The sequence below is a fragment of the Nerophis ophidion genome, linkage group LG04 (genome assembly GCF_033978795.1).
Source record: "Nerophis ophidion isolate RoL-2023_Sa linkage group LG04, RoL_Noph_v1.0, whole genome shotgun sequence".
Lineage (NCBI taxonomy): Eukaryota > Metazoa > Chordata > Actinopteri > Syngnathiformes > Syngnathidae > Nerophis > Nerophis ophidion.
The window spans coordinates 26039284-26053033 of record NC_084614.1 but is presented as its reverse complement, the minus strand read 5'-3'; the positions used below and the strand labels follow the sequence as shown (position 1 = coordinate 26053033).

Below are 13750 nucleotides of genomic sequence, written 5' to 3'. Positions count from 1 at the left end.
ATGAAGAAGATGGCGCTTGGATAGCAGCATATGTTGTTCCAAAACCTGTATGTACCTTTCAGCATTAATGGTGCCTTCACAGATGTGTAAGTTACCCATGCCTTGGGCACTAATGCACCCCCATACATCACAGATGCTGGCTTTTGAACTTTGCGTCAATAACAGTCTGGGTGGTTCGCTTCCCCTTTGGTCCGGATGACACAATGTCGAATATTTCCAAAAACGATTTGAAATGTGGACTCGTCAGACCACAGAACACTTTTCCACTTTGCATCAGTCCATCTTAGATGAACTCAGGCCCAGAGAAGCCAGCGGCATTTCTGAATGTTGTTGATAAATGGCTTTCGCTTTGCATAGTAGAGCTTTAACTTGCACTTACAGATGTAGCAACAAACTGTATTTACTGGCAGCGGTTTTTACGAAGTGTTCCTTAGCCCATGTGGTGATATCCTTTCGAGATTGATGTCGGTTTTTTATACAGTGCCGTCTGAGGGATCGAAAGTCACAGTCATTCAATGTTGGTTTCCGGCCATGCAGCTTACGTGGAGTGATTTCTGCAGATTCTCTGAACCTTTTGATGATATTATGGACCGTAGATGTTGAAATCCCAAAATTTCTTGCAATTGCACTTTGAGAAACGTTGTTCTTAAACTATTTGACTATTTGCTCACGCAGTTGTGGACAAAGGGGTGTACCTTGCCCCATCCTTTGTTGTGAAAGACTAAACATTTTTTGGGAAGTTGTTTTTATAACCAATCATGGCACCCACCTGTTCCCAATCAGCCTGCACACCTGTGGGATGTTCCAAATAAGGGTTTGATGAGCATTCCTCAACTTTATCAGTATTTATTGCCATCTTTCCCAACTTCTTTGTCACGTGTTGCTGGCATCAAATTGTAAAGTTAATGATTATTTGCAAAAAAAAAAGGTTATCAGTTTGAACATCAAATATGTTGTCTTTGTAGCATATTCAACTGAATAAGGGTTGGAAATGATTTGCAAAGCATTGTATTCCATTTATATTTACATCTAACACAATTTCCCAACTCATATGGAAACGGGTTTTGTACATATGGAAAAATAGGCACCAGTGACATAAAGGGGAACAGCTCTTTTTTTGGAATTTTGCCTATCATTCACAATCGTTATGAAAATAAAGAACACAGGTCTTTTTTTAATATTAGGATTTTAAAGATGATACTAAAAAAACGCTTGGGAGATGGGGCTAATGGGGGTCACCATTGTAACATTCAAAGCCCTCTAAGAAAACATCAAAACCCTTCAACGTTTTAAATATACACACTGTAAGTCTATATATAATGTAGTAACAGACACATTCATAACAATATGTTATATGTTCAATATTTACCGTATTTTGATCATTTTAATGACTTCTTCCGTGCATTTATTTCCGTTTCCATAGCAGCAGACATCTGAGTTCCAGCAACAAATGTGTGTTCCTACTTCCTGTTACAAACCGCTCGTGTGTGTTCTAATCATGGCAGGCTTGGAAATAAACAACGAGGACGAGTATTTTTGGACAGATGAGGATTTACAACCTTATATTTTTGAAGCTGGACCTAAGAGACAACTGTCCATCGAGTGAGTCACACTTTATATTGATCATGATACACACAGCACGTCATGCATGTCATTACATGTTATCACAACTACAGTACATACGCTGTCTGGCTAGCTGTGTAAAAAGTAAACATGAAATGCGGGCTAATACTTTACAGATACTGTAATATGAGGGTTATCGTTTTTCAGTCAGTACTAATTGGTGTCATATCACATTGTGTTGTCCATTACAAACTCAATCGCGTTCTGTGTTGAGGTAAAAGCTAGCTTATCTCTTGCCGTAGTTAGCTTCTACTCCGATGTTTTACTACGATAGAAAAATAGTTCCTCAGTGATCACTCTTACAATAACAATGTTGTTACAGCTTGGTTATTACACAGGTTACGGAACATAAATGAAGTATTGGTGGCGCCAATACTTTGAAAGCATTTTTAAAGTGTAGAATCGATACCTGCCATTAGCTGGATTGCGAGCTACCAAGAACGAGCTGATTAGTACATGTTAGAATGCAAAAAAACAACATTTTGTCTTCTTGTCTCACATAATGATTGTGAACGATGGGCAAAATAAACAAAAAAGTGCAGTTAGGAATAAGTTAACTTATATAATGGAGGCTTTATTCTTTAATAAATATACATTTCATATTGGAATGGAAGCAGAACATTGGCCCTAATGTAAAGAAACACCATAGACCAGGGGTGCCCACACTTTTTCTGCAGGCGAGCTACTTTTCAATTGACCAACTCGAGGGGATCTACCTCATTTATATATATCATTTATATTTATTTTTTTAAGAAAGAGGCATTTTTGTAAACAAGTTAAATGTGTTTAATGATAATACAAACATGTGTAACACATATAGATGTCTTTCTTTCACAAAGACAAGAATATAAATTGGTGTATTACCTGATTCTGATGACTAGCATTGATTGGAATCAGACAGTAATGATGATAACGCCCACATTTTCAAATGGAGGAGAAAAAAAGTTGTCCTTTCTGTACAATACCACATGAAAGTGGTTGGTTTTTGGCATCTAATTCATCCAGCTTCCATACACTTTACAAGAAAAACATTGGCGGCAAATTCCGTAGCTTGCTTGATTGACATTCACGGCACCCGAGTGTCTTGTGAGATGACGCTGGCTGCTGCCAGTTCATTATTATGAAAAAATGACAGAGAGGAAGGCGAGAAACACTTTTTATTTCAACAGACTTTCGCGCCGTCCCTTCCGTCAAAACTCTAAAGGCCGACTGCACATTTCCTATCTTCACAATAAAAGCCCTGCATCATGCTGCCTGCGCTAAGAAAATAAGAGTCTCGGAAAGCTGGCGCGCACAAGTGATGTGCACGCCAGCTTTCTGAGGGATCGCTCGTGCACGCCAGTTTTCCGAGACTTTGTATTTAGTTAGCGCAGGCAGCATGAAGCAGGGCTTTTATTGTGAAGATAAGAAATGTGCAGTCGGCCTTTAGAGTTTTGACGGAAGGAACGGCGCGAGAGTCTGTTGAAATAAAAAGTGTTTCTCGCCTTCCTCTCGGTCATATTTTCATAATAATGATCTTGCAGCAGCCAGCGTCATCTCACAAGACCCTCCGGTACCGTGAATGTCATTTAAGGGACGTTTTGGTGAAGATTGATGATCACTAATTTTTAGGTCTATTTTTTTTTAAAGCCTGGCTGGAGATCGACTGACACACCCCCCGCGGTCGACTGGTAGCTCGCGATCGACGTAATGGGCACCCCTGCCATAGACAATAGAAATTAATATATAAAGATTAATTAAAGGCCTACTGAAACCCACTACTACCGACCACGCAGTCTGATAGTTTATATATCAATGATGAAATATTAACATTGCAACACATGCTAATACGGCCGGTTTAGTTGACTAAATTGCAATTTTAAATTTCCCGCGGAGTTTCTTGTTGAAAACGTCGGGGAATGATGACGCGTGCGCGTGACATCACGGACTGTCAGGAAATATTAGCTCAGCACCAGTTATGGCTAAAAGTTGTTTCTTTTCATCGCATAATTACACAGTAATTTGGACCTCTGTGTTGTTGAATCTTTTGCAATTTGTTCAATTAATAATGGAGACTATAAAGAACAATGCTGTTGGTGGAAAGTGGTGTATTGCAGCTGTCTTTAGCACCAAGACACAGCCAGTGTTTCTTTGTTTTTAACACAGAGCAGTCAAGCGAACATGTTTCTCTACGTCAACCAGCATGTTTTTGGATGGGGAAATTGTGATATATATCTTACCGGAGACATCATTGGATTATTCGTCCTCCTGCAGTAGCTGTTTGAAAGGCAGCTGTGAGCTTGGCTCCTCGGCTTCTCTCTGAGACACTGCGTGTTCACCGCAGCCATCCGACCTCGAGGTAAGTCTTTACAATCTCACTAAAACACTATTAAAACAAAAAGCAGATAAGGAATCTTCCAGAATTATCCTAGTAAATATGTCTAATTACATCTGAAACGCTCACACTGCCGCCGACCAAGGCCGTCGCTTTATATTTTATTTTATTTTATTTTATTTTTTCTAGTCCTTCTCTATCAATATCCTCATCCACAAATCTTTAATCCTCGCTCAAATTAATGGGGGAAATTGTCGTTTTCTCGGTCCGAATAGCTCTTGCTGCTGGAGGCTCACATTAAAAACAATGTGAGGACGTGAGGAGCCCTCACCCTTGTGATGTCATCGTCTGCGACTTCCGGTAAAGGCAAGGCTTTTTTTTAGCACCAAAAGTTGCGAACTTAATCGTCGATGCTCTCTACTAAATCCTTTCAGCAAAAATATGGCAATATCGCGAAATGATCAAGTATGACACATAGAATGGACCTGCTATCCCCGTTTGAATAAGAAAATCTCATTTCAGTAGGCCTTTTTGCTGAAAGGATTTAGTAGAGAACATCGACGATAAAGTTCTCAACTTTTGGTCGCTAACAGAAAAGCCCTGCCTTTACCGGAAGTCGCAGACGATGACGTCACCCAGTGATGGCTCCTCACATCCTCACATTGTTTTTAATGGGAGCCTCCAACAAAAAGAGCTATTCAGACCGAGAAAACGACAATTTCCCCATTAATTTGAGCGAGGATGAAAGATTTGTGTTTGAGGATATTGATAGCGACGGACTAGAAAAAAAAGAAAAAAAAAGAATCAAGTTTTAAAAAAAACAAAAACGTGATTGCATTGGGACGGATTCAGATGTTTTTAGACACATTTACTAGGATAATTCTGGGAAATCCCTTATCTTTCTATTGTGTTGCTAGTGTTTCAGTGAGTTAAATAGTACCTGATAATCGGAAGGTTGTATCCACGGGTTTGTTGACGCCAGTGTCTGATGGAAGTCGACGGCAGCTGTACGGATGGCACAAGCTCAGCTGATCTCCGGTAAGTGGCGACTTTTTACCACAATTTTCTCACCGAAAACTGCTGGTTGACAAGTGGTTGGGATCCATGTTCGCTTGACCGCTCTGATCCATACTAAAGTTTCACCTCCGGGAATTTTAAACAAAGAATCACCGTGTGTTTGTGTGGCTAAAGGCTAAAGCTTCCCAACTCCATCTTTCTACTTTGACTCCTCCATTATTAATTGAACAAATTGCAAGAGATTCAGCAACACAGATGTCCAAAATACTGTGTAATTATGCGGTTAAAGCAGATGACTTTTAGCTGTGTGTGTGCGCAGCGCTAATATTTCCAAACAGTCCGTGACGTCACACGTACATGTCAGCATTCCGCGATGTTTTCAACAGGAAACTTCGCGGGAAATTTAAAACTGTAATTTAGTAAACTAAAAAGGCCGTATTGGCATGTGTTGCAATGTTAATATTTCATCATTGATATATAAACTATCAGGTGGGTAGTAGTGGGTTTCAGTAGGCCTTTAAAGGCCTACTGATACCGTGTACGCAAGACGTCACGGGTTTTTAGGAAGTATGAGCGCTGCACACACACACAGCTAAAAGTCGTCTGCTTTAACGGCATAATTACACAGTATTTTGGAGATCTGTGTTGCTGAATCTTTTGCAATTTGTTCAATTAATATTGGAGAAGTCACAGTAGAAAGATGGAGTTGGGAAGCTTTAGCCTTTAGCCACACAAACACACGGTGATTCCGTGTTTAAAATTCCTGGAGTGCATAGCGCGGTCAAGCGAACATGGATCCCGACCACTTGTCAATCAGCAGGTTTCGTTGAGAAAATTGTGGTAAGAAGTCGCTTCTTACCGGAGAAAAGCTGAGCTTGTGCCGTCCATAGCTGCCGTCGACTTCCCTGAGACACTGCGCGTCAACACCCGTGGAGACACACCTCTGACTATCAGGTAATATTTAACTCACTAAAACACAAGCAACACAATAGAAAGATAAGGGATTTCCCAGAATTATCCTAGTAAATGTGTCTAAAACATCGGAATCCGTCCCAATGCAATCGCATTTTTTTTTTCTAGTCTGTCGCTATCAATATCCTCAAACACAAATCTTTCATCCTCGCTCAAACTAATGGGGAAATTGTCGTTTTCTCGGTCTGAATAGCACTTTTTGTTGGAGGCCCCCATTAAAATCAATGTGAATATGTGAGGAGCCATCAAATATGTGATGTCATCGTCTGCGACTTCCGGTAGAGGCAGGGCATTTCTCTTAGCATCGAAAGTTGCAAACTTTATCGTGGATGTTCTCTACTAAATCCTTTCGGCAAAAATATGGCAATATCTCCAAATGATCAAGAATGGACCTGCTATCCCCGTTTGAATAAGAAAATCTCATTTCAGTAAGCCTTTAACTTTCATTTGGACAATACAAAACACGCACACAGAGCTAGATTGGAAATGTATACAATACACCTTTTGAGTAGTTCAATGTGTGTATCGTCATTTATTTATAGTGGGGGAAAAAACACATTTTGAATTTTATTTTTAGAGTTTTAACAAGCAGAAGGAAGCGATTCGGTGTTACATGAGATCATTTCCCTTCTTTTAACATGATGACGTACGAACCAATCAATGAGGCCGTTACAGAACACCCTGCGATTCCAGGCTTAGGGTTGACGCTGCGGGCCGGTGAAGAGGAGTAGGAGGAAGAGGAGGGGTGGTGGAAGGGAGTGGGGGGCAGACGATTGGCTGCGGCTGCAGCAGAGGGAGGGAACCAGTGAGGGGGGGGGGGGGGGAACAGCCTGATGGAAAGCGGATGGAGCTTGCGAGAGGGCGGGGGTGCGCTTTACCGCAGTATCACTACATTTCTGCAGCACTCATCAAAACTCTGCGGCATGAAGACAAGAGCCGAGGGGAGGGCACTCACTCGGACCGGGCTACCTCTTACTTTTAGTCTGCCTTTCTCCATCCTTACATAGGCTTCTCTTTTATGTTCCATCACTGCTAGATAAAAAAGGACTCCCTTCTCCCTCTCTCTTTCTCATCTGCCTTAGGTTACATTTATTGCAGGGTTTTTTGTTTTTTTTTCTCAGGGAGGCTTATCTTGTATGACAAAATGGCAAAGGATGGAGAAAAAAGCGAGTGGAAGGAGTTTATATGGAACCCCAGGACGAGGGAGTTTCTGGGCAGGACGGCCAGCAGCTGGGGTGAGTACAGTATCTGTCTACTGTATGTCTGCTGTAACAATCGAGCATTTTAACATCTTCTCTGTCATTGCCTCAATGCGACACCTCGTCTTGCAGATATTATCCCTCCCTCGCCGGCTTTATTTATTTATTTATGAATTCATGGCACCGTTTCCATTGCGCAATGCGCTCAGCATAAGGGTGGAGGCCCATGGCGCTACATGTTACAATATTCATCCAGTGAGGCTTGATGCAAAGAGTCATCCTCCATTGAGGGAAGACTCCGACAAGTTGGACACACTGATGTTATTCATTTCTGTAACAATAAGAAGTCCCGGTACTGTACTGCTGCACCAAGAGGACACTAGAATGTTATAATCTGGTAAAGCCGAGGGTCAAATGCTATTTGTATCACCTCCACCCTGGCCCAGCCCATTGTGAATAATGAGGGATTTCAACCCTAATCTAATGACTGCACTGGCTCCTGTAAAAGCAGCATTTTAGGGTTTCTTTTGAAACATTTGAAGTCCCACGTTGAGAGTTGTGGTGATTCCTTGCAGAGAAGCCACTACGAGCACTATTATTATTGCAGGAATGATGGACGCTAGCTTCCGTTCTGTCACAATCCTCGGCGCTGTGCTAGTTAATCCAGCTCAGTGTGTCCCAGGTGCTTTTAAGGTCTGGTGGCCTTTTTAAGCCGTGCTCTCTTAAGGCCGCCTAATTGGGCTATTTCTGTAACAAGCTACTATACTGTACATGGCGCACAGCAAGACTTTCCAGCTTATTGCATGCTCCTAACCAAATGTGCTTTCTCCACTGTGTCTGTTCTTTACAGGACAAGCAGTGGTGCTTTTAGATTACCGTATTTGTCGGACTATAAATCGCAGTTTTTTTCATAGTTTGGCCAGGGGTGCGACTTACACCCAAGAGCGATTGATGTGTGAAATTATTAACACATTACCGTAAAATATCAAATAATATTATTTAGCTCATTCACGTAAGAGACTAGACGTATAAGATTTAATGGAATTTAGCGATTAGGAGTGACATATTGTTTGGTAAACGTATAGCATGTTCTATATGTTATAGTTATTTGAATGACTCTTACCATAATATGTTACATTAACATATCAGGCACGTTCTCAGTTGGTTATTTATGCGTCATATAATGTACACTTATTCAGCCTGTTGTTCACTAATCTTTTATTTATTTTAAATTGCCTTTCAAATGTCTATTCTTGGTGTTGGGTTTTATCAAATACATTTCCCACAAAAATGCGACTTATACTCCAGTACGACCGATATGTTTTTTTCCTTCTTTATTACGCATTTTCGGCAGGTGCGACTTATACTCCGGAGCGACTTACTCCGAAAAATACGGTAATATTTATTCATACTTGGCGCTCATTTGAATATACAGCCGGCACCCTTAATATTGCTAGTTTCAACATAGACCACTATGTCACTCAAGAGCTGATCAGCACTAACGCAAGGCATGCTGGGAAGCCCATGCAAATGGCATGTTACGGTATTCCAAATATAAGGCTCAGAGGCCAGATCTGCTCCGCCACATCATTTTATGTGGCCTGCCACACAATTTAACATGGTCCGCAACATTGTTTAATTTGGCCCGCCACGTCGTTTAAAGTGCCTTGCCATATCATTAAATGCAGCCCAACACATCTTTTACTGCGATCGACCGCCTCATTTAAACTGGCCCGCCACATCACTTTTTATTTGGTCTGCCACATCATTTAATTGGGTCCACAATGTCGGTTAATGTGGTCCACTACGTGATTTAAACTAACCCACAAATCATTGTATTTGGTCCGCCATGTCATTTATATTGATCCATCACGTCCGTTAATGTGGTCCCCCATAATATTTAAAGAAGACTGCCATTTCATAAAATGCAGCCTGCATTGATTGATTGATTGATACTTTTATTAGAAGATTGCACAGTTCAGTACATATTCCGTACAATTGACCACTAAATGGTAACACCCGAATAAGTTTTTCAACTTGTTTAAGTCGGGGTCCACGTTAATCAATTCATGGTAGTTCATTTAGTGCAATCCACCACATAATTTTATTTGTTCCACCTTGTTGTCTAATTTGGCCCGCTACATCGTTGAATTTGGCCCACCACATCATTAAAATCAGCCCGCCACATCATTTAGTGTGATCCGCTGCGTCATTTAATCTGGCTGGCCACATCATTTTATTTTGGTCCGCCGCATCATTTATTGTGGTCCGCCGCTCATTTATTGTGGTCCGCCAGGTGATTTAATGTGGCCCACCATAACATTTGGTGAGATCCGCCACATCATTTAATGTGGACAAAGTTATCCAACAGTCTGTAAGTAAAAAATATAATAATAAAAACAGTTTATTTTGTAACAAGGCTATTACTGTGTACAATGATTTATGTAACTTCAGTTACAAGAGGCCCTCTGAAGATAGTCATAATTGCGATGCGGCCCTCAATATAAACAAGTTTGACAGGCCTGCACTCCAATGTTAAAAAAAAAAAAATTACAAAAACGAGTTTGTATGAAGCTATGTAATCACTATATGTACAAAACCCAAAATCAGTAAAGTTGGTACGTTGTGTAAATCGTAAAAAAAAAACAGAATACAATGATTTGCAGATTATTTTCAAACTACCGGTATATTCAATTGAATAGACTGCAAAGACAAGATATTTATTTTATTTATATGTATAATAAAATAAATATGTATAGCTGGAATTCACTGAAACTCAAGTATTTCATACATACAGTATATATATATATGTAATATATATGAAATACTCGAGTTGGTGAATTATACTCCTCCCCTCTTAACCACGCCCCCCACCCAAACCACGCCTCCGCCCCACCCCCGACCACGCCTACCACCCCTCACCTCCTGAAATCGGAGGTCTCAAGGTTGGCAAGTAGGGTTTAAGGACAACATTTCTTAATGAGGTATTACCAGGAATTTAGGGATTTCACCATCAACAACATGTAACATCATCAAAAGGTTCAGAGAATCTGGAGAAAATCATTGCACGGCCGAAAACCATTGAATGCCCGTGACCTTTGATCCCAAAGGCAGTACTGCAACAAAATTAGTGTGTAAAGGATATCACCACATGGGCTCAGGAACATTTCAGAAAAGCACTGTCAGTAACTACAGTTTATGGCTAAATCTGTAAGTGCAAGTTAAAACCCTACTATGCAAAGAGAAATCCATTAATCAACAACACCCAGAAACTCCGCCGGCTTTGTTGGGCCTGAGCTCATGTAAGATGGACTGATGCAAAGTTTCATCATTGTTTTTGGAAACTGTGGACATTGTGTCCTCCGAACCAAAGACAAAAAGAACCATACGGACTGCAAAGTTCAAAAGCCAGTATCTGTGATGGTATGGGGGTGTATTAGTGCCCAAGGCATCTGTGAAGGCACCATTAATGCTGAAATGTAAATACAGGTTTTGGATGTTTCCATCCAAGCAAGGTTTTTTTCCATGGACGCCCCTGCTTATTTCAATGCAAAGTCACATTCTGCACGTGTTACAACAGTGTGGCTTCGTAATAAAAGAGTGCGGGTACTAACTGGCCTGCCTGTAGTCCAGACTGGCCTCCCATTGAAACTGTGTGGCGCAATATGAAGCCTAAAGTACAACAACGGAGACCCCGAACTGTTGAATGGGAAATGATTCCACCTGAACAGCTTCAAAAATTGGTCTCCTCATTTCCCAAACGTTAACTGTGTGTTGTTAAAAGGAAAGGTGATGTGACACAGTGGTAAAAATTCCCCTGTGACAACTTTTTTGCAATATGTTGCTGCCATTAAATTCTAAGTTGATGATTATTTGCAAGAAAAAAAATTACTTTCTCAGTTCGAACATTAAATATCTTGTGTTTGCAGTGTATTAAATTGAATGTAGGTTGAAAAGGATTTGCATATCATTGTATTCTGTTTTTATTTAGGATTTACACAACGTGCCAACTTCAGTAGTTTTGGGTTTTGTACACAATATTGTAAGGTGGGCAAGTGTTGCCGTTACCCAGCAGCATGCCTCCATGTCAAAGGTGTTGTGCCCAGTGCGCCCTAAAAGGTAAAAATGATGTAATATTTTTAGTTTGGAACATACTTAACAGGTTACTTTAAGGAATATGCACAACTCAACATAGCTAATTTAACCCCAACCCTTATAGAACATGTACTGCATGCAACACTAAAACATTAAAAAAAAAACTGCAAATGTGCTATATGGACCCAATTAAGGATTTTTTTTTAGGTTTTATTATTTCCTTATGTGTTGTGTTGCTCCTCACTACACAAAACAGAGCGGGCAAGGACCAAAAAAAAAATAATGCAGTTCTTCCTAAACGCACCTCAAAGCTGTCACTGTCTTTGATCACCAAATTCAATAGCCGCTGATTCATTCGAAAGAACCGGACAAAAAAACTAAACCAACCCTGTGTTGTTCGCTTTCAATCGCCGACTGAAAAGTAGACCCTTTGCTATCTTTTTATTGACTGTAAACCCAACACCCTCTCTACTGGGGGGGATCAGACACCTGAGCCACACATGCAGTCTCCCTGGGGTGGTATCATATTTATGTTTATCACCACTGAATGACAGCAAATCACTTAAATACGTAGTCTCACTCCTTGTTTATATTTAATGAGTCAGTTGTCTGAGCCAAAATGCACGAGCCATTCAATACATGAACTGCCCCCGTGCAAATAATTCAACGTGCAATCTGATATATATCTATCCATCCATCCATTTACCTAAATGGATAAATAGATGATACAGCAGAAGATTGGGAGAATGTCATGTGGTCAGATGTAACCAAAATAGAACTTTTTGGTATAAACTCAACTCGTCGTGTTTGGAAGAAAAATAATACTGACTTGCATCCCAAGAACACCATACCTACTGTGAAGCATGGGGGTGGAAACATCATGCTTTGGGGTTGTTTTTCTGCTAAGGGGACAGGACGAGTGATCCGTGTTAAGGAAAGAATGAATGGGGCCATGTATCGTGAGATTTTGAGCCAAAACCTCCTTCCATCAGTGAGAGCTTTGAATGGTTGACCAAATACTTATTTTCCACCCTAATTTATAAAGAAATTCTTAAAAATTCCTACCATGTGAATTCCTGGATTTTGATTTTTCACATTCTGTCTCTCACTGTTGAAGTGTACCTATGATGAAAATTACAGACCTCTGTCATCATTTTAAGTGGGAGAACTTGCACAATCGGTGGCTGACTAAATACTTTTTTGCTGCACTGTATATATATATATATATATATATATATATATATCCATCCATCTCTTTTCTACCGCTTATTCCCTTTGGGGTCGCGGGGGGCGCTGGTTCCTATCTCAGCTACAATCGGGCGGAAGGCGGTGTACACCCTGGACAAGTCCCCACCTCATTACAGTATATATATATATATATATATATATATGTATATGTATGTATATGTATATATATATGTATGTATATATATATATTTATGTATATATGTATATATGTATGTATATATGTCTATGTATATATGTGTATATATATGTATGTATGTATATAAATGTACATATATATGTATGTATATGTATGTATATATATATGTGTATATATGTATGTATATATGTATATATGTATGTATATATGTGTATATATATGTATGTATGTATATAAATGTACATATATATATGTATATATATGTATGTATATATATGTGTATATATATGTATGTATATATGTATGTATCCATCCATTTTCTACCGCTTATTCCCTTTCGGGGTCGCGGGGGGCGCTGGCGCCTATCTCAGCTACAATCGGGCGGAAGGCAGGGTACACCCTGGACAAGTCGCCACCTCATCGCAGGGCCAACACAGATAGACAGACAACATTCACACTCACATTCACACACAAGGGCCAATTTAGTGTTGCCAATTAACCTATCCCCAGGTGCATGTCTTTGGAAGTGGGAGGAAGCCGGAGTACCCGGGGGAAACCCACGCATTCACGGGGAGAACATGCAAACTCCACACAGAAAGATCCCGAGCCTGGATTTGAACCCAGGACTGCAGGAACTTAGTATTGTGAGGCAGACGCACTAACCCCTCTGCCACCGTGAAGAGGGGTTAGTGCGTCTGCACTATATACATATATATATATACATATATATATATGTATATATATATATATATATATATATATATATATATGTATGTATATATATGTATATATATATATATATATATATATGTATGTATGTATATATATATATATATATATATATATATATATATATATATATATATATATATATATATATATATATATATATATACATACATACATATATATATATATATATATATACATATATATACATACCCCCGTGGAGCGTCTTCCGCTCAACATTGTCTTGTTGTGGATTCCGGTGAAGCGATGCAGATGCAGATGCAGCTTTCACGCTGGGGGGCCATCCAGCAGAGGCACAAGGGTCAGGGCGCTCAGCTGCTACCCTGCACAGGCCCCAGGTGTTGATGCCGAAAATGGGGGATGTGTCATCTAATAAGGTAGAAACACATATAACAT

General features: G+C 40.0%; 2 protein-coding genes across 7 annotated transcripts in view; both read left to right on the top strand.

Moving 5' to 3' along the window:
- LOC133551202 (neuronal tyrosine-phosphorylated phosphoinositide-3-kinase adapter 1) overlaps positions 1–4117 on the top strand; it is a 109791-nt gene extending 105674 nt beyond the window's left edge. For 3 of the 5 annotated variants that reach the window (XR_009806450.1, XR_009806448.1, XR_009806445.1), the window contains 2 exons: positions 1506–1602; positions 3769–4117. The gene's annotated coding sequence lies outside the window, so the exon portion shown is untranslated. The remainder of the gene's footprint in view (positions 1–1505; positions 1603–3768) is intronic. The other 2 variants (XR_009806449.1, XR_009806447.1) reach the window with 1 other exon arrangement.
- A 2679-nt stretch (positions 4118–6796) lies between these two features.
- Positions 6797–13750, top strand: part of atp1b2b (ATPase Na+/K+ transporting subunit beta 2b) — a 29600-nt gene continuing 22646 nt past the window's right edge. Inside the window, exon 1 of one of the 2 annotated variants that reach the window (XM_061897667.1) lies at positions 6797–7161. In XM_061897667.1, the coding sequence (XP_061753651.1) occupies positions 7071–7161 (91 nt within the window). In that variant the 5' untranslated portion in view covers positions 6797–7070. The remainder of the gene's footprint in view (positions 7162–13750) is intronic. The other variant, XM_061897669.1, reaches the window with a different exon arrangement.